General features: G+C 43.1%; 2 protein-coding genes across 4 annotated transcripts in view; one reads left to right on the forward strand and one right to left on the reverse strand.

The window, feature by feature from the left end:
• Positions 1-16,299, forward strand: part of txndc5 (thioredoxin domain containing 5) — a 43,007-nt gene extending 26,708 nt beyond the window's left edge. For both annotated transcript variants that reach the window (XM_039754043.1, XM_039754042.1), the window contains exons 6-10: positions 68-154; positions 1,073-1,222; positions 1,806-1,888; positions 9,025-9,154; positions 15,902-16,299. In XM_039754043.1, the coding sequence (XP_039609977.1) occupies positions 68-154; positions 1,073-1,222; positions 1,806-1,888; positions 9,025-9,154; positions 15,902-16,024 (573 nt within the window). In that variant the 3' untranslated portion in view covers positions 16,025-16,299. The remainder of the gene's footprint in view (positions 1-67; positions 155-1,072; positions 1,223-1,805; positions 1,889-9,024; positions 9,155-15,901) is intronic.
• Positions 16,300-16,893: 594 nt separating this feature from the next.
• The window catches only part of bmp6 (bone morphogenetic protein 6), a 31,734-nt gene continuing 23,628 nt past the window's right edge, over positions 16,894-24,999 (reverse strand). Inside the window, exons 4-7 of one of the 2 annotated variants that reach the window (XM_039754039.1) lie at positions 21,576-21,773; positions 20,838-20,914; positions 19,755-19,865; positions 16,894-19,559 (exon numbers count right to left, since the gene is read on the reverse strand). In XM_039754039.1, the coding sequence (XP_039609973.1) occupies positions 19,410-19,559; positions 19,755-19,865; positions 20,838-20,914; positions 21,576-21,773 (536 nt within the window). In that variant the 3' untranslated portion in view covers positions 16,894-19,409. The remainder of the gene's footprint in view (positions 19,560-19,754; positions 19,866-20,837; positions 20,915-21,575; positions 21,774-24,999) is intronic. The other variant, XM_039754041.1, reaches the window with a different exon arrangement.

Raw genomic sequence — 24,999 nt, forward strand, 5'->3', positions numbered from 1 at the left:
AGTGCTAATATTACTGACTGCGGCAGTATTTTTAAAGTTGTGCATTTCTGTCCCTTCATCTCTTCAGGTTGACTGTACGCAGCATTATGAAGTTTGTTCTCAAAATGAAGTGCGTGGATATCCAACTCTCCTGTGGTTTAAGGATGGTGAAAAGGTAAATTCATTTAGACTGACTTTCATAGAGAGTTTTCAGAGATGGCCATTTTATACCTTGAGATTGGAATGCAGTCCTTGGACGTAATTAATTTTAATGTGCTCAAATAATTTGCAGCCCACGTAGCCAGGTGTCACTGGTTATTTCAGAACATTTTAAGCAGCGTACTGCCACATTCTAAATGGGTGGCTTTCTGCTCTTTATTTAAGATGGCCAATCTTCAATGCCAAACGCCTCATCCCATACCATTGTTCTCTTGCTCCTTTTTAGAGACAGTTAATGAACTGAAGTACGTCGTCTGAATCGGAGGTTCTGAGGATGGTTGCTGTCAGTTAACAGAGTAATATGTCATTTCCACTTATTGTTCTTGTACACCTTCCAAATTAAACACTCCAGTGAATGACCACTTGAGACCACCCCAGTTGAAAAGTCAGTCACCCATTGTTTTGTCTTTTAGTTGCGGATTTCTTGTGTCTTGATGGAGGGCTTATAAAAACACAGCACTGTGTTGCTTATTTGCAGTTTCCCCAATGAGCAGGTCAGAATTGACATACTGTATATGAACGTTTCCTCCATAAAACTGTTAGTCGCGTTCCTTTTTTTTTTGGCTCTGTGCTGTTTATTGGAACCTCTTTGTCAGGCCTAAGGTGTTCATCTTGTTTGAAGGGTCTCTCTCTGTGCCTCTGGACATTTAAACACCCCCATTATGAGTTGTATTTACCCTCACTGTTCATGGAGCTTCATGACTCCATAGATTTGTCTGTATTCTCTCTCCGTCATCAGATTAAAACTGTCTCTGTATTGCACAACTGAAATGTTTTAGCTCTTGAAGTGAGGCATTATGGTAGTGCGCACTTTCATGAGGTTTACTCTTTAAATTTTACATTTCCACTCTCTTGTCTATTCCACCCTTTACAGGTTGATCAGTACAGAGGCAAGAGAGATCTGGATTCACTGAAAGAGTTTGTGGATTCACACCTGAAAGCTGATTCAGAAACTGACACTCCTGATTCCCGAGCAGATGAGGCCGAGCAGAAGGCAGAAGAAGAAGAAGCCCCTAAGGACGAGGTACCATTTCTTTTCAGAGAGAGATTAGTACACCTTGGCCTAGTTTCACTGTGGAAAGCCATGGTGGTGTGCATTTCTCATACTGTGTGTTTTAACAGGGGGCCAGGGGTTCCTTGACTTTGTTCTGGATCAAGTAGTTTGTCCATTTGCATTTTTGGAACAAAGTCCGTTAGGGTCAGTGATCTGGAAAGGCTGTACGCTGCATTAGTAATATAACCTCCTTCCTGTTTGCTTTGTCCATTTCATCACACAAAAGAAGAAATGCATGCACTTAATCACACTTGTCACGTTCATCCTGCTAACTCACTAGCAAGAAGCTTTTTATTATTGCCAGTAGACAGAGATGGAACACTAAGTGTGGTGACCTTGTACTTTTGTGATCACATCAGAGGGCCAAACTTCAACTTAAACAGTAACTCTGTGTAGTTAATGTCGGTCCGAAGGCGTTTTACAGGTACAAAGCTACTGTGTAGTTGTTACCTTGAGTGAAACCAATAAAACTGCTAAGAATCAAACAGCAAAACAAGCGCACCGTGACTTATCATTTTGGTTTCAGCTCTGTACAATTCTTATTTGTTTACAGTCTGCTGTTCTTGTTCTCAATGAAGGCAACTTCGATGAGACTGTGGCTACAGGTCTGTCTTTCATCAAATTTTATGCTCCATGGTAAGTACATTTTATTTGACGTTCAAAATGTTTCTGATGTTCATGAGTGTTGGTAAACTGGGGAAGGTAGCCAGAGGGACGGACCACCTTATGAAATTCTGTTATGGTGAAAGTGCCACACTGGCATGAGCAGCAGAATTTTACTGTTTGAATTGGAATGAGAGGGGTCTTTCTGTCAGACACCCACCCTTGAGCAAGATGGGAAAAGTTCCGCCGGTAACTGATTACATCAACTTTATTGGTTGGTAAAGATAGCGGGTGCTGTAAAAGTTAGCAAAGCATTTTACTGTATGCGCTTTGCTCCTGTTCTGTAATTAAGCACATTTTTAATATTGTAGCCAGAAGTGTGTTTGCATTGTTCAGCTTTGGTGTATATTAATACACGTCTGTTAAGAAATGTTCCTGTTAAGTGAGAGGAATGTAAATGAAAAAAAGGACAGAGTAGTGTAACAGATAATTTTAAACTGCAATAAGTCATTGTGTTTGATTAAAGTGTTTTGGTGATCTTGTGGAGTTTTATTTTTTAAATGTCAAATCTTTTCCTCTTGCATTGTGTGGCTTTTATCCTGCTTGCTTAAACTCAGAATTCTCTTCATTCCCACACACAGCATTAAAATGACATCCGTCTCTGAAGTATTTGTGCCTCTTTTGAATGTCCAAATGCTGTGTAAATCAATAAAACCTTTGTCAGAATCTGAATCACACAGCTGAATATCCTGACAAAATCCGCCTGCTGATTTTATTTTTTGTCACTTGGAACTTGCTTTGTACTTTTATGGCAGCGCATGAGTGAGGTGGCTCTCACTGTGTTTTATGCTGAAACAATTAAGCAGATATCGCGGCAAATAAACGACTGCCGCTTCCTCTTTAATCAGTGACAATAGGGGAAAAAGTCAGGGCTGGCTTTCCTTTTGCTGTTTTAATAGAAGAACAAAACAAATGTGGTTTTTTCTTTTGGACATTATTTTGCTCCCTTATTCCTTCATCTGCAGCACAGTGACAAGTCAAGTAAAATAACACTTTATTGGCTAACTAAAAAGATTACAATATGCAAGTTTTCAAGGCAACTCGGGGCCCCTTCAGGCAAGAAGCAATCACATTAATGTAGTAATTATCTTATTGTAATGTAATCGCATTACATCTCACCTGAAGGGGCCCCGAGTTGCCTTGAAAACTTGCATATTGTAATCTTTTTAGTTAGCCAATAAAGTGTCATTTTACTTGACTTGTACTGTGTTGACCATTATGGGTGAAGTGACAACACCCTAGTACTCCATCTGTAGCTCCAACGACTGAAGTGGGCTTCCTCTGCTTCAGTTCACATGTGCAGACACCCATAGCTGATTGTCAGGCTTTGTAGTCGATTTAGTTTTCTGCAGAGCTTGTCAAAGCAAAATAAGTAAAGAACCAAAATGCTGTGCATGCCTTTAACTACATCAGCAAAGCACAAGTAAATACTGATTAAATGCTGCAGCCTAGTGGCTAATTAGCAGGCAAGCCTGTAGCGGTCTGGGGCCACTAAGATTCACACCGTCAACGTGACGGTGATTTATTTATTTTAGTGCAGGAGGTCCCAGGGACACCCCCAGCCTTGGATCGACCCACACACTCTCAACAGAGATCAAATAAAGCACACTGGGAACATTAAACAATTAAAAATATAATGAAATTAACTTAACCAAGTGAAAACCATACCACCACCCGTGACCCCTTTAGTGATATTACATTTAACATATAAACACAAACACCACACGGCAAAGTCCATGGAAAAACCAAACCGGATGAAATGAGAGGTGACGAGATTAAGTCCAGAGATCTGTATGTTGAAAGGGAATGGAAAACACAGTCCTACCGGTAGTTGCTGAAAGGATGAAGACGGATGGATGGTTCAGGAGCGCTCCTTTTCTTGTGGGAACGCCAATGAATCCAAACAGTCCTCGGTACACAGGTAGACAGACGATCCAGACCCCAGCAAACAAATACAATCCAGGACACAATGATTAAATATGGCTGAATTAACAGCAGGCAGATAAGTGACAGATAAATACAACAACAAAAACAACTTTTCCTCTTTTGGCCACCTGCCCTCCTTTTAACCTCATTTGACCACCTTTGACTCCAACAGCCCCTGCATGGACTGCTGGGAGATGCAGTTCTTACTGATAGTGGCACTGCTACAAGCCAATTAAGACAAAGTTCTATCTATTGAACATTTTAAATGAATGAGTGGTAGGGCAGTGACACAGTGTGAAGAACAAGAATGGATTCTGAATGTATTTTTACGAATGGCGCTTTATAGCCGTGTTTCTCCAATGAGCGTGCAGGCTACTTACAGGAATGAAAGGCTAAATACTGCTTAAATATAAAGATGTAAGCATATGAATATTGACACTTTTTTAGTTTTATGTATTTAAATGCATATTTCATTTTATTTCCTTAAAATGAAAGATTTGCGGGGGTGATCAGAGTATTGGTGCATTTATGTGCCTTGGTATTTTAATTAAGAATCGTATTCCTAATGCAGTGTCCGTAATGGTAATTATCTCTATATAGTTAACAATCTGAAATTATTTCTTTTATCATGATAACCATTTTTGACCGTATTGTCCACCACAGCAGATGATTCTAATGAAGTAGAGAGTTGAGCACAGGTGATTTATGGTGTGTAGATGTCCTTATTTATTACCGTATCTCATTTGTCAGATTTTGGCCGGGCTGGCCTTGGGCCAATCAGATTAGTGCACGCACAGCAGTTGGTTTAAACTTTTTTGCATTTGAAGCAGAGGGTGGTTGGTTCCTCACGACTGGACCAGTCACCTTGTAATTTGAAGTCCATTTTTTTTTCTAGACACAGTCCCGTGTTGCCAGTTTAATTCTCTTTGGCAAATTTGTGTTCCAGCATGTATGTAATTCTTGCAGTTATGGAATCTCCTATTAAAAGTGTAGTTGTTTCATTTTAATTAACCAAAAGAGGCTGAGTAACTTACTGGAAAGAATCTTCTGTATGCTTCTTAGTAAACTGGGGAAAAAATTAAAAACAATGCAATCCATTATGTATATACAGTGTTGTAATTATGGGGTGACTTAATGTGCCATATATCGAGTCCATTGTTACGCTCTTTGTGCTGTAATGGGAAAGACCATTTATTGTAGGTTGTCTTTATTGTGGTTCTGGTTTGGTTGGGCAAGTGTTTTCATTTAAAATGCACATTTAATTGCTTCCAGTCCTTCCTTAAATAGTATTGTAAGTATATGCTCTCTAACAAAGGCTTTCATGTTCTTAATTATTTTTCCTTGTAAATATACCCTAAAGAATTGACATCTAAAGGTTTGTTATTATAAAGTAAAATATAATTGTGTTTGCTCATCGAGTGGCAGACTCATTTTGACACATCTTTCTGTAGAAAGGACTGCTAATGCCTGTGTGTGCCTCTCAGACATTTCTCTCCTACCAACAACATGCATGTTAGAGACCTGGCATGTGGGCAGAGTGTGTTGCTGACAACTAAGTTATTTTCTGCTGTTGGCCACAGACATGAGTTAGTTTGTTATATTCCAGTGCTTGTGGAGGTACTCGGGTGCAACACATCTCTGGCTTTGGTTCACTTGCCTCATGGTTACAATATTAATGCAAAATGAACAATTCATGCCTATGGTCTACTGTTTATCTTAATTGTAAAAATGCTAAGGGTAATACTTCAACATAGGGCATGAGGTTTATATGCCACTGGTTATGCAGGAGCTCAGTGTTTGTGTAAAATAAAACAGTGTTAATCAGAAATGTTATGACATGAATAGACGATCAGTATTCACCTTTAAAAACCTGTTTGGTGGATTCCTGATCTAAATGTGTCACCGCTTTGTCTGTCTGTTCACTAGTCACGTCAACACGGCTGAACCGACTTTCACAAAATGTGGCATAATAGGGAGATGTGTTAATGGAGGGGCACATCCTAAAAACCAGCGCTGACACAGGGGCTAAAATGTGATCAGTCAGCAGGAGAACACTTGGGCTGATGTTAGGACATTGTTATCAACACACACACAAGGTTTACAGCAGCCAGAGTGGGATCTCATCTGAAACGGCAGGTTCAGCATTTGGATGAAACTGTTATCTTGTAGAATTACAGCTTTCATCCAAGGCTAAGTCATTTTTGTCTAACCTTGAGGTTGTTTAGCCCTTTTATATTTTTTAAAAGACATTTTTCCCCCATTTATTTTCATCCAGACCCTTTCCTGAGAAATGTTTGGGTCTAAAGGGCATGTGCAGTGCTGCCAAACCAATAAGGAGAGCTGTTCCTAGAGCAATAGTCCTTTCAAACCCCAAAAAAACTTTAAAACTCAAACTGTCTTTTTAGCAAGTTTTACAGTTGCAGATTTTGACAGACAGTTTAAGAAAACTGTACACATTAGGGAGCATGGCTCTTTCACTCGCCACTACCTCCAGTAGTATCCTCCTATATAATTTGAGACTCTCCGTATGTATGGTGTTCACGTCAATACCTCGATTCAATACAAGTTAGAACCATGCAATGGGACTCTGCCTCTGTAGTTCGAACATCACGTGGCACACGCGGACGCGGTATTGCATGATTGGCTAAGAATGTTCGAATGCCTCAGTGACACCGCTCGACGGCCGAGTATAGCAAGACGGTGTTGGTTCGAGCAGATAACAGTAAGTTTGGTTGCTTTTTGGAACGTTGGTTTGGTGGGGTGTACTTTCCAGGACTAACAGCGTCGACTGACTTAAACCCTTTGACAGCTCCGGAACCGTAAGTAATTTAGAACGTATCGCCATTTGCTTGGTACGCCGAAATCTGTCTTTGGGCAATTCGGTTTTGGCATCTGTCCTTCTGACATCTATTGGCAAACCAAGTAATGACGGCTGGGTATTAACAATGGTCATTGTTTAAATTTTAGCCGATCTCCGATCTAAAATGACCACGCCAACATAATTATTACTCCAACTCTGATTAGAGTCGTAAAATACGGTTTGTTTTTAAAATTTGTTTGCTGGAAAAAATCAAATGAGGCGCGCCAAAGAGCGGAGTTCACGTCTCGCAGCCCCATTTAAACCGGAAGCTCTTCATTACATCGGCCAAAAAGGTCTATTTGAAGGACAAATCGGTGCCATGATAACAAAATCATTTCAAGGACTTTAAAAAAGAAAGAATTCTTGGCAGAGAAAGTATGGATTTCACAAATGTAGAATTTGTAGCCCGATTCGATCGGCTCCCAGTTGCCCCTTTTTTTTTTTTTTTTTTAATATTATACATATGCCTACAAAGTCAGATTTGGGTTACCAGATAAGGACAGTGGCCGTCTGCTCCATGCTTGTCAAGTGCACAGATCAGAATGTCATTGCGCTGTGTACATACAACAGTAACTCTGAACTGAACTGGTGACGACACATTTTTTATTAAAGTAAACCTTTTGTTTTTTTTCTGTTGTTCACTTGCATGATGGAGATCAGCCGCGATGAAACACGATTTTGTGGTGCATGTCGAGTCACTGTTCAGCATATTATGAAAAAGACCTGAGGGTTTTGGTGCTGACTTTAACTGTTTATTTGACAGTAGACAATTTTTCAAGTCCATTTAATATTGAGGCAGTTGTCTTGATGTGTCGCAGTTTTAAATCGGCTTTGAATCCCCATTGTAACGTGATTGAATGCCACCAATGGTGCTTTCTCCTGTAATGACACAGTTAACATGGAGACCTGCAGTGACGTCTGTGCTCCTCAATGTCTGCTTTCCACCGCCCATTGATTGTTATTCAATCAGTCATCTGGTTTATTAATGTGGCATTAAACATCTGTTTATAAAACCACACCAAACTAGAAAATATGAAGATGTAGGGCTCCTCATTCCAACCTCGCAAGGAGTTACTTTAATTAAGGAAACCAGTCATAAACAAACAAAAGAACAAATTCTTGACTCATGAGTGCAAAGAAATACAGAGAGAGGTAATTGAGATGACAGATGGGACATTTCAGCCAGAAATGACAAAAGGGTCAGCGTTTATTTAAAAAAAAACACATTTGCTTTCTTACTTTAAAGCCATTATACAAATATACTTGAGCAACACGGAGTACTTCGGCTAGCCAACATATTTCAGTTATTGGCTTAAATAAGGCAGAAATCAGAACAAGGAAAAGAGGTTCACACAAACGGCTTGTCATGCGGGTGCCTCGTCCAGCCTTAGCTGTAAGGACATTGAGAACTGCAGATCAGTCATTTTGGTTTAACTCTTTCATATACAGAAAGTATTGCAATCCTCCAAAAATTCCATTTCGATATTTTAATGAATCTCAATGTTTTATTCCTCTCTGAATCTGAAAGTACCATATTTGGAAGTGTGTGTGTGTGTGTGTGAGTGAACACAATAACTTGAGTTCCCTTTCACTTACGTCAACCTAATTTTGCATTCGAGTATTAAGTACAAAACGTAGATTTCTATCCACTTTAACCAGAAGTGGTACTTTACCATTTATTTATGCAGCTGCAGAGTACGATTTATTCAACTTTACTTTTTTTTATAATAATTGTTCAATATATTATGAGTGTGATTTGATGTTGATGGTTCTTTAATGTACATAATATAAAAATATCATCATTGTCTTGTGGTTTACTCCTTAAATATCCATCCCCATTTCTGAGTATACAGGAAAGTCGAGGGGAGAGCACTCCTGATTCTGTGTGTCTTAATTCTTGATGTATTTTACAGAAGGTTTTACAGATCTGATTGGACTATTAGGTTTTTCATTACGTGCTCAATTCCACTTTGTGATTGATTGTTCCTTCAGTTGTAGGATTTTTATCTCTGAATGTGATGTTCTTTGAAGCTACTTGAAGTCGACAGCCCTCTCAGCAGACTTGTTACCTTAATAAGTGCCCATCCTGTGTGTGTCTGCAGTGTTTTATTTATCGTATACTACAGCAGACTAACATCATTCATTCTACTGCACTATCATCTGATCTGATCAAGGCAAACATTTCCTCCTCCAAGTGTAATTAAGACGTTGTTCTGATCTGTGCAGGACACGCCAGCCATGTTCCCTATCCTGTTGCGTGCAGCCAGAGTATGAGGATGTTTGCTTTCATTTTTATCTGTTTATTTCTCCCTTTGCTTTCTAGGTGTGGTCACTGTAAGAATATAGCACCAACATGGGAAGATCTCGCTAAAAAGGAGTTTCCTGGCCTCACAGATGTGAAGATTGCTGAAGTGGACTGCACAGTTGAACGCACACTCTGCAATCGCTTCTCTGTAAGCTGAGTTTCTTGTTACATTTGCCAGTATGGCACCTGTGCAGGTAGTTTTGGATGATAGGCACACAATTGTGAGGAAAGGTTTATAGACTTTTTGTCCTGAATTGCTTTTAAAATATGATCTGATCTTCATCGGATGACTAATTAAACAAATAGCACCTCAAGGGTGCATTTTGACGTCTTCATTGGAAATATGAAAATGTTGATGGTCAACAATGAAAAACGTACCCGAGTGATGGAACCTTCTTTAGTAACCACTGCCACAGAACATTCACTGTGACAGGGACAGGTCTGTCACTGAGTCAGGTTTGAGCCCATTTCTCTTTACAGTTCATTTATATCTCTCTGGCCTGGGGTTTAAAAGTCAGTGGCCTTTTTAAATGCATAATTTCTAAAGCGGTAGCCACTCGGCTGATAGTTTAGTCTGCTGCTTGAGGTCATCGTCACGCTACATGGTGCAGCTTCTCTTGAGCTCCAGATCACAGACAGATATCGTCCTGCACATTATTCTTGATACAACTTTGAATTCCTTCAATTACTGCAAACCGTCCAGACCCTGAGGCAACAAAGCAGGCCCACCCAGTAATGCGCACGTCCCACCCCCAGACTGTCATTTCTGACATTTCTGTCATGTCACTGTCGATGCGGTGCGATTTGTTTTCTCCAAACAGAATGCTGTGTATTCAAGTTTTAATTCTTGTTCTATGAGTAAATGGGACATTTTTCCAGTAGACTAATGCTGAGGAAGACTCTGGTGCTCTTTAGCAAAATTGGGATGGGTAGCAGTATATCAGAAATATAAGTATATTTGAATGCAGTGGTCACATAGGTGCGCTTGACAGCCTAATGGATCTAAGAGATGACACCTGCAGTTTCAGTGGGATTCTTGGTCACCATTTTGAGCTTTGCTTGGTAACTGCAGTGATCTTGTGGAGGAAAAGCTCCACAAAGGTGGTAGAAATGATGCTGTGCTTCTTCATCAGGGCAGACAGATGCTGTACAAGTGGAGTTGCAGGTCTTCAAGTACATAAGGAGTGAGACGATTTAGTCATTAGCTAAGAGCTAAGCTGCTCCAACATCTTGTCCAGATACTTTTTAAAGGTTAGTTAAATGGCATTTTATTTGATGTCAGGGGGAACTTTGGTGTTCCACAGAAATAAATATTATTATAACAAACAACCACCAGATGCACACCAGAATGACTAAAGGGCAGCAAATGTTTGATTTAGGCACAGTAGGTATATTTGTCATTGGTGTAAAGGAGCCCCAGCAGCATTTCGTCACGTGCTTCTGCTGAACAATTCAGTGCTGTGTGTTCATAATGGTGCTCAGTTTTGTTTTCTTTGGCATCTTTGCTTTTACCTTCAGCAGGTGCAGAGACTACATCCCATAACTGAGCCTGCCCTTTTAATTAACACGCTGATTTGGTTGGCCTTTTTTGAAGCGTTGTGAAGGTTGTCACAGATTCTGCTTTAGCTACATGACTTTGGAGTTTATTCTAGATTGCTACAGTTCTTTGCTTGAAGAAAGTGCTTAATAATTTCAGTTTTAGATAACACTTGAAATTAATTTCCACCAGTGTCTTTGAGTGAGAGATTCACTGAAGTTGAAAGAATTCTTCCAAAGCCACTTTATCAATGTCCTTTTGAACATTTTGAAGATCTGTTCACTATGCAGCTGGCTCTGCTTAAGACTAAAGCAATGAACAGCAAGTCCCTGAGCCTGGCAGAGTAGGTCCTGCCCTTTTATCCCATGATGCACTTGGTTACCCTGGGGCTGAGATTAAACCTCTGCCTCTACCCAAGACCCCCTGCCTTACTGCTGTGTCATCGCGCTGCATTCTAAAGTTGCTTTTCTAGTCCTTTCTAACTTCACTAGTTTCATAAGGTGGTCTTCTGAAGCAAAGCACGAGACCCATAGTTTAAAAACAAACTGAGCTGAACACCTCAGCCCGACACCTGAAACCCATTTATCTGAACTCCTGCCTCTAAGCATCCCAATTTCCTCAATTCATTTACTTTTTGTATCCTTTTATATTCAGTAAAGAGTTGAGCAGCATGCAGTGCTGTGTGTGTGGTCTGTTGAATCAGACGGTCCCCAACTATCATGGCGACTTGGAGAAACGGCGCATGCAGTGTTTGCTGCTTATTCCCCGTTACTTAGAATTGCAGGTGGCCACTTTTCAGAGCTCAGTTTAGCTTACAGCTGTTTCAAGGATTCATTTTGGCATTTTTTCATTGTGCGTCTCCGTTATACATTGAGTAGTTTTAGTTCTAATTAAAGTTCAGCATTGGTTTGTAGTTTGTCGATAGCCTCGGCCCAGCCTGCTGTTTGCCTTCTCTCTGGGTGAGCCACATGCTTTTAAAGATGAGGGCCCGTTTTTATCAAGCATCTCAGCGTTAATCCTAGGAATTGCTCTAAAGGCTGACTAGGATAAAAATTTGTCCTACCTTAGAGCAGCGCCTATGAAATGTCCTAATGTCGCTCACAGCAAGGAGCAGGAGGCCATGTTTGACAGAGTGATGTCACGATTTTGCAGCACCTCTTGCCCCAAATTGGCACTCAGGATGTTTTGTAGTATTCTGATACTAATGCTAAGGCTTGACCACAAAGGTGGTAATAAGATGAAGAAGAAGAGCACATAATAAGGTAGGATGTTGCACCGTGTTTCATGTAATCGTTACTACTTCACAGCAATATCATATTAAAATGCTGAAACCAACATCGAGAGGGAAGGACTGAGACGCACACTGCGAATGACAGTTGAGGCCAGTGAGAGGCACATTTCTTTAACAGTGAATGATCCATAGCCGTACTTTGAGGAGTGTCATCTTCCACAGTTATGGCCACAGGAGGTGCCTTGTAAAGTTAGTTATACGGCTATTCCTGCACTCTTGCTGGAGCTGTGCACACTCTTCCAGTGCTCCCAATAGTTTCCCAGTCACATACCCTGCCTCTCTTGGTGATGTCCCCTGATGTCCTTGGCAGCTCTGTCTATCCATTGTTAATGTACAGATCTGCATGTTACCTGATGTGTTGTAAAGTTTGAGAAATGCTTTGTTCTGACCAAGCCTAATCATTGCTATTGCAAAGCTGCCTTTTCCCTCATAACGTTAGCAACTCTTTAATTTTGGCTGAGCTCACATGGCTTCTTGATAATAGATGAATCAATCACTTAACATACGTTTCTGTCAGATTGATCTCGGTATACGAGTTCATTGTTGTCCAGTGTTTCCAAATCATTCCGTGTGGAATTCCACAGATGTGCGTGTCGATCTCTGCCTGAGTGTGATCTTCTGACAGCTCCTACCAAGTTGGCACGGCTCACAAGCTCTCCTCAGTTCTGGTGAAGTTAAGAATTACTTCCTACATTGGGACACTGATAGGAGTGACGGTAAAAGCATTCTATGAGTAGGACCAAATTTGTGTCACTCTGGGATTTCTGAGCCAGTTAGGACCTACTGTGAGACACTTGATAAAACGGGCACAGATCACATTTTAGGAGACCTGAACAAGAATCTGGAATGTTCCAAAGGATTTATAAGAATTTTTTTCTCACAGCCATATTTATTTTAGTTTTTGGTGAGGCTCAAATATGAAATCACGTCTTTGACTTTGGTTGACATTTGAGCACCCAGAGGAAAACGCACATTTTTGTAACATTTAGGACATTAGAACATTTTTTGAGGAGAACAAGTCAATCGGCCCAATTGGCTCCCACATATTAATCATTTATTTTCCCCCCCAAATGCACACAAGACACCCCTCAAACATCACGCCGCTTGGGTTGGAAAAAGCTTTACTCCCAGTACTCGATGCCAGAGACTGCTAGACAGTTTTAGGAAACCCTTTCCTGAGGGGGCAATACATACCAGCTGTCAGAGTTAGGGATGCACTTGTATGTTCTGCAGCCAGAAATGACACTTTTGTTCAGGTTTCATTTTTCTTTCCTGTATTATCAACAATTATTGCTTAAATCAAGTTTAATTCTTTAAATGTCCCACATTTGTATAAAAGTAAAACATTTCATGGGGTGTGTGTGGACTTTTTCATGTGACTGTAGGCCCCTGTGCCTTCCAGATAAGCGCGGACGTTACCAGACTGCCTCCTTTTGTCACCGTGTTGAATTCTGGGGTATTAATGGTTGTATGTGATGGATAAACTCTTAGTGGTTAGCTCACATTTAAACAACTAGGCCATTTAAAACTCCCTTCAGACATTAGGTGTTAAACAGTAGTGGCAGCCGTTCTGTAGCTTGAGTTAACCGTGCGACAGCTTTTACTTGTTTTAGCGCAGATGCCTCACGATTTTCCTTACATATTTCAAAAATATGACTTGAATGTCAGATATAAAAACTATTGAGCACAACAGATTCCTGCCATTCTTTGTTTTGGGTTTTAAACAAATTCATGGATTTGAAGTTGTGCAGCTGCTCTGCAGTTTATGATTTACTGTGTGTTATAGTGTAATTATTTTCAAATAAGCCACATGAAGCAAAGGCTGTTAAATTGCTATGCAGCTGCAAGAAACCCAAAAGATTCCTAAAATTTTTCAGACTTAAGATGTTTGTGGTATCTGCATTCTGCATGGAGCACACAGGGAATTTGTAAATGGCTGATCTTTCCATTTGATTCAATAGCAGATTACTAAATAAGCTGACTTGCTGCAAACTCCTATCTAGAAGGAAAAAATGGGATGGAGACGATGCTGGGAAGGTTAGGTGGTCTGGCATATGAGGTAGCACTGGTTAACTTCTGGACAAGAAGAATTATTTTCTTTATTATTTTAGGAGTCTAACGAGCTGTCAAGGAGTCCGAACAGTGCAGGAAATCAAGATGGCGTTTTGTTTCGGTCTGTAGCACAAGCATTGCCAGATGCCCAGTGCCAGTGGCACCGGTTTGAAGCAGCAGGAACGTCACACTTTCAAACCTGCTTAGTCCATTTTAGGTTTGGCAGCAATTACACATAAAGGTTATCAAAGGCACATCCAACAGGTACATCTTGAGCACTGGAGTTATGGGGGCTTACACGGCATGAGGAGAAAAGCCGTACAGAAATGGATAAAATGTGCAAACTCCCCACAGCCAGTGACCGAAGGTGGGATTTAAATCCAGAATGTAGCATCATGGAGGCAGCAGGCCAAACCACCTCTGGTTAGTTTGTGTCAAATGAACAGCACAAGGCATTAAGTGTTGAGCCTGAAAAGTCTCCACTTGTTGAACTTGGAGGCCATATATAATAAGATCGTAAGGCTTTTAAGGGAATAGCATCCAAAAAATATTTCAAAATTATATAGTGGGGGAAAAAAAAAAAAAGTCCCATCTTCAAAACCTGTCGATTTTTTCTGAGACCTCCTAAAGAAAACCTTGCACATGTTTCAGGTATAAAGCATTTCTTATGGGTTTGCTGAACTAAAGATGGGACCCCAGCTGTTGCCCACCTGCCACTGACTGTAACTTAAAATTAGGAAGTTTGATTGTGATGTTTGAGTGCAGCTTTATTCACAGTATGTGTGTTAATTTGGCTTCTATGGATAACAGGCAATGTTTTATGTCAAGTTTATTTTTTGTAGTAAATATCATTCCAGTCAGTTATAGATGCCGCAGAAAGTTTTTTCCTTTTTCAGTATCTCCAAGTTGGTATAGAAATGTCTATTCTTAAAGTAGATGATTTGCATATATGAAAATAAGCGTCGTATCATAGTGCATGTCAGTATAGCAAGGGTTAAAGCACAAAAAGCCCTGTGCCTGTGTATTTATTATTTTTTTTAGCAAGCTGGAAAGCACCAATATTTCATAAGTCAAGGTCAGGTATGCAGAGAGGGGCTGACAGGCAGAGAACAAATCGACCTCCCCCCCAAGTCGGTGAGCGTGAGCTGAGGACCAGAGAGAATGGTGGCAGGGACAGGACGGGTTCAAGGTGGTGAGAGGGCCGGTCAAGTGGCCACCACGACAGAATACATGTGTGTGAATGCGAGGGAGGTCAGTGGAATGGTGAGGATGTAGGAAGTTGGCAAAGGTGGATGAGGATTGACAGTACAGAGTAACAGGGATTCTGGAAGAGAGGTGCCAAAGAGTGCAGGGAGGGTGGAGTTGGTGGAGAAGAGTGTCAGGAGTGATTTGTGACAGGCGGGTATCAGCAAGAGTCAAAGGGAAGGTCTACAGGACGGTAGTGAGACCAGCTATGTTATGTGGCACAGGAGAAAGAGCTGGAGGTGGCAGAGTTAAAGATGCTAAAATTTGCATTGGGTGTGATGAGGATGGACAGGATTAGAAATGAGGACATTAGAGGGTCAGCTCAGGTTGGATGGTTGGGAAACAAAGTCAGAGAGGCGAGATTGCGTTGGTTTGGACATGTGCAGAGGAGAGATGCTGGGTATACTGGGAGAAGAATGCTAAGGATAGACCTGGCAGGTAAGGGGAGAAGAGGAAGGCCTAAGAGGAGGTTTATGGAGGTGGTGAGAGAGGACATGAAGGTGACGAGTGTGACAGAGCAAGATGATGAGGACAGGAAGATATGAAAAAGATGACCTGCTGTGGCGACCCCTAATGGAAGTCGCCGAAAGGAGTTGTTGCAGTGGCCCCACTCCCTTAGCTTATCCTTAGTGATTTTAAATGCTAATTGGTTATTAGAGTAACCTTTAATTGCATTAGCGCTGCTGAAACCTGTTTTTCTGTTAGCTTGAGTTGACAGCTGCAGCTATTTATCCACGAGTTGACCATTACTACCACCTTTCTTTTTTTAGGTGCGAGGTTACCCAACGCTACTGCTGTTCCGTGCAGGAGAGAGAAGCGATGAACACAATGGTGGAAGAGATCTAGAAAGTCTTCACAGCTTTGTCATGCGGCAAGTGAGAGATGAGCTCTAATCCCTCGACTTTCTTTAGTTCATTTCTTTTATTTTCTTTTTTTTTTTTGTGTGTGTTAACTTTTCAAAGGTGTGTGCAGCAGGAGAGAGCTGCTTGGTCAAAGTGCACTGATGCAGCAGGTTGTAAAACTCGATTTGTGAACCTAAACTGTGTTGTGGGTGCCCCGCCACTCTAATTACCAGAGTGTCTCCAGTGCTTAACATTTTGTTTGGTAGAGCGTCATGCCTGGCACTGAAGCCATGCTCTCGGTTGTCCTACATGAATGCCAACACACAGGTAGGGACCGTTATTGGTAAAGCACACCTTGGCAGACTCTATTTGGACTGGTTTTGCTATAAACGTTTCAGATAGAAATGTGTTCAGAAAACGATGTTGTCCCCCTCTTCAGGTGTTGTGCCCATCTCAGTGCCACCAGCACTTAAGCCTTCTCAATTCTCAATGGTTTTCATGTTTACAACTCATTGCTTGATTTGTGTTTTATGTTAACGGAATCTCTCGACAGAAAGGCAGCAGCAGATCAACGCTGGCTAAATGATGGTCAGGCCTTGAGATGCGTCATCCCTCCCTCCTGTGTGTGTGTTACCCACCATGTGCTACTTTTAGGTTGAGTTTTAGCAATTAGCTCATCTTGTGACATTCAAAGTGCGAAATGAATGTAAAATCTTCACATGACAGAAATTCTGACGCCTGTTTGAATGTTTGGGTGAATTCAGTTGCAAGCTGCTCAGATCATGTAGTGGTGGTGGACCCGGTGTGACGTGGGCACAAATAAGTGGACAACAAAGACACTTGAAGTGTTGCTAAAAGAAAGAAAAAATGTTTTTGGCTGGATGAGCGTGGTTTAAGAGAAGGCAGCCCCCACCCCATGCTGTTTGTATAATTGGATTTTACAATAACAGAAGCATTTTGTACAAGGAAAATCAATACCAAAATTGTTTTACACAACTTTGACTGTTTTGTAATAAAATTAAAAAACAAACAAAACTGGAGATCTGTCTTTATTTCTATAATAATGTTATTCAAATAAATAGTAAACATGTACACTTTTTTTTACACACCTTGTATGCAGCTGTAAACAAGCATATGAATGAATTTCTGCTTTATTTTCTTTTCAGTACAGCAGAGCAGCTCTTTACACAAATATCTGAGATTTGCTAATGAAGGCACAAGGCCAGCAGTCAAGATGGGAGCGCAGGTAGACGCTGAGGGTCTGGTTTTTGTAGACACAGTAAGTATATTTTAATCCAAACACATGCTGAGCACTTGGTCATAAAGCATCGAGCCTTTTGTCAGTGGGTTCACAGTCCTTGGTGTAGAGAGGATTTCAAGGTGACGTGACGATGTGTGACGTTGCTGTCCTGATCTCGTGTACCCTGCTGCACAATTGTGTGGACGTCAGGAGGCTCTCTCTTTTTTTTTTTCTTCAGAAAGCTGATGGCCTGTTTTAGTGACGCACTTCGGTCATTTGCCACTCATTGGTGTTCTCATGTGTCCTGACTAAGCCACACGTGACGGTGCTGTGCACAAGAACTGAGGAGAGGCACTCCAGCTGTGGTTTTAGTGGTCACTTGTAGTCCAGCCCACCAAATTTAGGAGAATTGTACCCAATACTGTAGGGGTCTTCCTTGTTTGCCATCTCATGGTAGGACCCCTCTGTAGTCAGTGGACCCTCATTCTTCTCATGGCCCATTTTTCTTTGTGTTTGCATGAACTGACTAAACACACACACTTGTTTGCATTGTATTTGGCACATTTTGCAAATATCTTAGAATCTGAAGACGAGTATAGTTGTCCCTTTGACTCCACAGGCGGCAGTTAATTTAAAATTCTTTTATCATTTAAAAAGCAGGAATTGCTAAGTTGAGGCTCAGTCCCCAACTCTAATGGGCTGTGTGACCCTGAGCAAACTGTTTTAATGTGCGGAAATGAGAACACTTGTGATTTGAGACTGCTGAGCATACAAGTCAAACATACAAAATAAATACTAAAATAATTTATAATTTCATAAAATATATAACAATAAATACCAGAGGTTACCCAGCTATGAAGCTTGGTCACCCTACTGTGTGCATCATTGGGGGGAGGCGCAAATACCAAACAATTTATTAAAACTTCCAGAAAACCGTTTCACGATACTGGGGTCACAAATCCACATGTCACTTGACTGGTTGTCTGAGACGCCTGCATTTGAAGTAGTGCACAGATGTGAAGTGCGTTCAAATGAGATGGAGCTTCTGGACTGAAGACCCACCTGCCCCCTCACTCATTGGTCAGGGGCCTCGTCTTCCACATGCTGACTGGATGATGGACATGTGGATTTTTCCATTTGAGTCACTTGAGGTTTCTTTAACTGTAACCTGGGCCCACAAGGCCTCCCGGGTTCTTCTCTTAAGGGTACGTTCAAGTTCTACACCTCCTGATGTGAATTTAAACTTGAACTTTCTGTAATGCGCACATAAAAGGGCAGTTTGAATTTGGAAATTAAAATCTTAGAGAAACCAGTTGGGTTATAAAAGGTAGGCGAGGACTGAGAGAGCGTCGGGATGTTTGTAGCTTCCAGTAGATGAACAATCGTGCGACGCTGGATGAGCAGGCTAGCAGCACACGGCATAAGTTCAAACGAGGAGGTGTCCGAGTAGGTTCAGTGGGACGTCGTCATTGTCATCCACTTCATAAACTAATGTCCCTCTCCTTATGCCAGACTCGGCTCACTTAAAGAGTTTGGTGAACCTCGAGGAGGACAGACGGTGAGCTTACTAGGAGAACCTGCCCGCTTTCATTCAGGATCCTCATTAGAGGGGAGCAGGTTTTCTGTTGAGACGATCAATTGTCTAAAAGTGTTTGCCTTTGTGATTACAAGGCAGCCTGGCGTTCTGTTTTCATGGCCCCATTCTAAGGAGCACCTTTCACACTGGAGGGAGGGCAGCGTTCAGGAAGAGCATCTCTTGAAGGGGGCACTGATTGGTCAGTGGATTTGCCCCCTTTTTGTTTAGTTTGGGGTCTCCTTGCTATAACGGCCAGTAGCGGAGTTTTATTTTTTTTCGATTTGACCATTTTGAAACTGCTGTGTGGCCGCCTGTGGACTCTCGTGTCTTAACCTGCCAGCAGTGATTCCTGTTTGGTGACCATTTTAGCTTCTAGCGGCTTCTTGGGACCTTCGCTTTGGTGCCGAGTGTTTGCCATACGTTTCTGTGAACGTCGGGTTGTTCTCTTGCAGCACTTGCTGTTTTGTGTCTCCACACTCCACGTCCTCGTACGATAGGCCGCCATCAAGGAGTGGCAGGTGCATTCGTTAGTCCGCGGGGTGTTTTTAGGTGGCCTGCTTGTCTCATTTTGCTCGGGTGGTTTTGTTGCATGAAGGTGATAATGAGAACAAGGTGGCCCGTCAGTGACAGCCACAGGCCCGCACCACCATGTTCTTGTATTTCTTCAGGATGACGTTGGAGTTATCGTCAAAGTAGAGGACGGAGATTGCGTTGAGTTTGGTGGGCGCGCAGCACGGCTTGGGAACGTTCTCTGGATTCATGAGGTGGACCTGTGGAGAAAGCCACACAAAGCTCAGCCACAGTCTGATGTCACATTTATTCACCCAACTCTGCCAAGTCAACCGGCACAAGTCCCTAACAGAAGTCAAAAGACATCGGCCTGGAAGGCTACGGTGGCAGGCCGTTCATTTGATTGAGGTGGCCACCAGGGCCCTCGAGTGACACTTGGTTTGAAAGCTTCTTACCAGCGTCTGGACGATGGCGTGGTTTGTGGCGTTCATGTGCGCATTGAGGGGGAACGAGCATTCACCGTCACAGTAGTTGGCCGCGTATCCTTCTGGTGCGATGATCCAGTCCTGCAGAGCAGAGTGACCAAGCGACACTGAGACAGTTTGTCACGTGATGTGGCACGCCCTCTAAGACACACCCACAGCTCCTCCCACAACCCACTCTTGGCCACAGTGTAAGGATGTTGTATGAGAGCTGACGTGTAATGCAAAGGATGTGTGCGGTTTGATTGGCTTGTCGGCCTCAGGGGTCTACGGCCCCCCAACTGTCAACTTGTGCTGAGTGAGTTTGGCAGCGGCGGTGCGGTAAGTTGTGGTGTTTTTAATTTTATCAAATCTATTGGAGTAGCTGATCATTGAGGAACATTTTAAATAAGAGTTCATTAGGACACTTGTCACATTCGTCATTTGAATCGGCAATGCGTTGATTTGTTAAAAAGTACGGCAAATCTGTCAAGCTGGGGTCCCCTGGAACTGCGAGATCCCCCAAACTGGGGGTCGATGTCCTTTTCTCTGCTGCCGTCTTTGTCACAAGGTGTCACTGCTTTCTGTCCTGGTGTTTGGCTGCCCATCTTAGTCACCCTAAAGGCCAACGCTTGCTCAATTTCTTTACTGTGAAGAGAAGGGCAAGTGGCGCTGGACAAGACTGTTCCAAGGATGGCTGACACAAACCTCCACTTCCTCACTGTCAAATGCCACACACCTCAGTCCCTGGACGGTCACTTAATATTGTGACATGAGTGCCACTTTTCCCCACAGTTTATCCCAGCATGCTACATCGCCCTCAAGCAGTTGGTGTGAGTGCCATCTCGTGCCCAGTGCTTGCCTCCCTGATGAACTGTATGATGAAGGCTGATTGTGGCATAGTGCTCTAGGGGTCGCTGCTGGACATTTGCCCTCCGAATTAGAGCAGTGGCTCTGGTTAGGGTCCTCCGCTCACTTTAACAGGTCGAGAACACCATTAAATGATTTCTTATAATCTTACTACCGCATCTCGATTGGGTCCTGCCTGCTGTCCTTGTCATTTCCCTTTGGCCTTACCTGCCAGCCAAGCTCTCGAAAGCTGACGTACAACTCGTGCTTCCTGCAGGCCGTCTTCTGGTCGCTGCTGTTGTAATCTGGCAGGGAAAGAAGATGGCAGAAGGGGTCAGTTTTAATTGAAAGAAATAAATGAAAACTGAGCCACTGCCAGGAGCAGCCCAGAAGATCTCCAGTGGCAAGCTTAGTGCCAGTTGTGAAAACTCAAAGTGGCTCAGCTCCCATTTTCATGTCCAGTCAGTTGACCCAAAGAGAACAATCAATTGGACGCAAGTAACATTAGACTGTGAGGCGCCCACATCAGAAACTGGGATCTGCTATGAAAACCCGAGGGTTAAACTGCCATTAAGGGGGGCCACGAGTGGCAAGGAGCCGTTGAGTTGAGCATCGGGGAGTCAAAACGCCATGGAGGCAAGACGAGAACGTTACAAAATTGAGCTTATGGTCCTTGAAGTCGGCTCTCCAGTCTGCTGTGCCACTTCATAAAGTCCGACGCCATCCTCCACTACTGCTGTGCGCAGCCAGTGACCAGCCCAGCTAGAAACTACACTTCCCATCAGGCCGTGCGCCCCCTTAAAGGTCCAGAGCCCAACATTAGTGTCCTAGGCCTGGACATTACATGATGTGGACATCCTGAACAAGAAGAAACCCAACTTGTGCCATCACTCTATGACCCTACTGCTGAAGGTGAGGCGAGCGGACGCACCTCTCACCACAGGTGGGGATGCCAGTGCCACCTACCTGCCATGCTGGGGACTCGGGGTGCCTCCTGTGGCTGTGTGGAGCGGTTGCGGCTCTGTTGTCTGCGTCTGCCCGCCGTGGAGCGAGTGGTCCGGACGTGCACCTCGCTCACCTTGAAGAAGGCCACCATGAAGGGCTGCTTGCTGTGAGGCCCGTCACGCCCGACCAGACCGGCGTCCCTTAGCATCATGCTGTGACCTTTGGGGTTAAAATGAGCAAAGAGACATCCGTGAGGAGCAGAGGGGGCACGGTGGGCACAGCTGGCACTAGTAGCATGACTCCTTTGACAAGCCAAGCCTCTGCTTCTTGACACTCATTTGCTTGTGACCATGAGAAGCACAATCAGACCCTTGTACTTCATGTAATTGCCAGGGTGGGCCATCAACAGGCATAGCTGGGGGGGGAGAGCTGTTGGCAGTCAGTACAAATACCAGCCTTTGGAAGATGTATAGCGCCTCAATCTGCCTACTGTAGCTGCAGTGCCACCCAGTGCCCACACATCTCCCTCTTCATCACTGAGGCTCTTCACATGACAAGGTGCTATCTACAGATAGACGGGTGCCTCACACTTTGGAGTGCTAGTGCTCATGGGTCCAAGTGTAAGGTGCTATGTTGAACACTGGCACACATCCCTAGCAGGTGAGAGGACGCTGGCACACGCCTTTTGCTGCCGCTCCTCCCTGTTAACAACACTTTTCGCAAAATTCACCTTCCTTCTACACTATCTTACGATTTTTGTATTTCTTTTATTGTACGTGTAGTTTGTGGATACAGCCGACTTGAATTGCATGGATTTGGCTTAATATTTACAGATTTTATGGACTCTACTTTGACTGGGAACAGCTGAGTCTGTAGATCGCGGGACGAGACCCACAAACATTTCTTTGTACCTGGTGATCTAGGAGCTCGGGATGATCTGTCTCCTGATTATATTCGCTATGCTGGTCTGCTCCCATTTCATCTTACTGTACTCTACGGCTGGGAACTGATCTGCTGTTCATACTCACCTGGCTTATGGCTCCAAGCGTTACTGTTTGTGGCCGTGTGTTGGAATCCTGCTATGCCTTCTGCTGCTTTGCTGTCGCCGCTCATCTCATCTACGCCGCCACATCCACCTGTCCTACCGGCTCGGCTGTGCTGGGCTGCTTCTCCACGGCTATCAGATAAGTATCGTGCTAAAATACTCTCGTGACAAACTCCTTCTTATTAAACAGTGTGTCCAGAGCAAGTGGTCTGACTGGAATATCCTAAAAGACGGCGGTATGTTAAAGCGCCCAAAGTATACGCATCGTGGGTCAGGCGCCGAATGAAAAGACCACCGGCAGCATTTGCTCAGGAATACGCCGTCCTTCTCGTGGCCCTGGAAATACGAGCGTCAGTGGGCCAAATTTACATTGTGTGGAAATAAACTCTGATCACGGCTCTGTGCAAAAAGAAGCCTCCTTAACTAACTAATACGGCTCTGTTGAACTCGAGATCTCGGAACTCCTCACTGACACCAAACTTGATCTACAGGTGCCGGTCCTGAAATTAGAATATCTTGACATACAAAGTTGATTTATCTCAAAAAGTGAAGCTTGTCTATTCGATTCATTCATTACAGACAGACTGATGGAGTTCAAATGTTTATTTCTCTTAATTTTGATGATTAGAACTGACAACTAATGAAAGTCTCAAATTCAGTATCTCAGAGAGTTTGAATATTGTGAACAGGTTGAATATTGAAGACTCACTCTAATCAGCTAATGAACTCCAAAGCCTTTCAATGGTCTCTCACTCGAGTTCTGTAGGCCACACAATCATGGAGAAGACGGCTGACTTGACGGTTGTCCAGAAGACGACCATTGACACCTGGCACAAGGAGAGGTCATCGCTAAAGAGGCTGGCTGTTCACAGAGCACAAGATGTCCAAGCACATTAACAGAGAGAGAGGTGAAGGGAAGGACAAGATGTGGTAGAAAGAAGTGGACAAGCAACAGGGATGACCGCTGGTACCCTGGAGAGGATTGTGAAACAAAACTGTGGTGGAGATTCACAAAGAGTGGCCTGCAGTGGAGTCAGAGCTTCAAGAACCACCAGGCACAGACGTATGCAAGACATGAGTTTGTTTCAGCTGTCACAGTCCTCGTGTCAGCCACTCTTGAACAAGAGACAGCGTCAGAAGAAGTGGACTCCTGCTGAGTTACGATCTCTGATGAAAGTCAATTTAGCATTTCCTTTGGACATCAAGGTCTGGACGAAGAGAGGAGAGGCACAGAATCCACGTTGCTTGAGGTCCAGTGTGAAGTTTCCACAGTCAGTGATGGTTTGGGGTGCCATGTCATCTGCTGGTCTTGGTCCATTGTGTTTTCTGAGGTCCATGGACAACACAGTCGTCTACCAGGACATTTTAGAGCACTTCATGCTTCCTACTGCTGACCAACTTTATGGAGATGCAGATTTCATTTTCCAACAGGACCTGGCACCTTTTACACAGTGCCAAAGCAACCAGTACCTGCTTTAAGGACCATGGCATCCCTGTTCTTGATTGGCCAGCAAACTCGCCTGACCTTAACCCCATAGAAAATCTATTGTGAAGAGGAAGATGAAATACGCCAGAGCCAACAATTCAGAAGAGCTGAAGGCCACTATCAGAGCAACATGGGCTCTCATAACACCTGGGCAGTGCCACCGACTGATTGACTCCATGCCACGCTGCACTGCTACAGTAATCCATGCCAACTAAATACTGAGTGCTGTACCCGCTCAAACTTTGCATGTTCATACCTTTTCAGTTGGCCAACATTTCTAAAAATCCTTTTTTTGGTCTTCATTGATATTCGAATTCTCCGAGATACTGAATTTGAATTGAATTTCATTAGTTGTCAGTTCTAATCCTCAAAATTAACAGAAATAAACATTTGAACTCCGTCAGTCTGTGTGGAATGAATGAATCGAATAGACAAGTTTCACTTTTTGAGATAAATCAACTTTATATGTCAAGATATTCTAATTTTAGGACTGGCACCTGCACTGTGTCTAACGGAGACCTGCCACAAACCAAACGAATTGCCGGCTCTCACGGAGGAGACTCCTGGTTTCACTTTCCACACAGAAGTTCGCAGCTCAAGACGAGGCGGTGGGCTAGCGGTGATCATCAGAGCAGACTTAAAGATCAAATGGACCCCAATTGAGTGCCTGGCTCTTAATCTAATAACAGAATCAGGTCCCGACTCACTCATTGTTTTGCATCCTTCTTCTCTGATCTGGTTGAACTTTTAACTCCCACAATTCTCGTTCTCGGTGATTTCAACGTCCATATTGACATCACTCCATCTAAACTGAGATTTGACTTCCTATCCGGACTGGACTTTTTGACTCGACATAACATGTTGATTTCCCCCCCCCACTCTGGTGGTCTTACACTGGACCTGATCTGCACTTG

The sequence above is a fragment of the Polypterus senegalus genome, chromosome 5 (assembly GCF_016835505.1).
Source record: "Polypterus senegalus isolate Bchr_013 chromosome 5, ASM1683550v1, whole genome shotgun sequence".
Classification (NCBI taxonomy): domain Eukaryota; kingdom Metazoa; phylum Chordata; class Cladistia; order Polypteriformes; family Polypteridae; genus Polypterus; species Polypterus senegalus.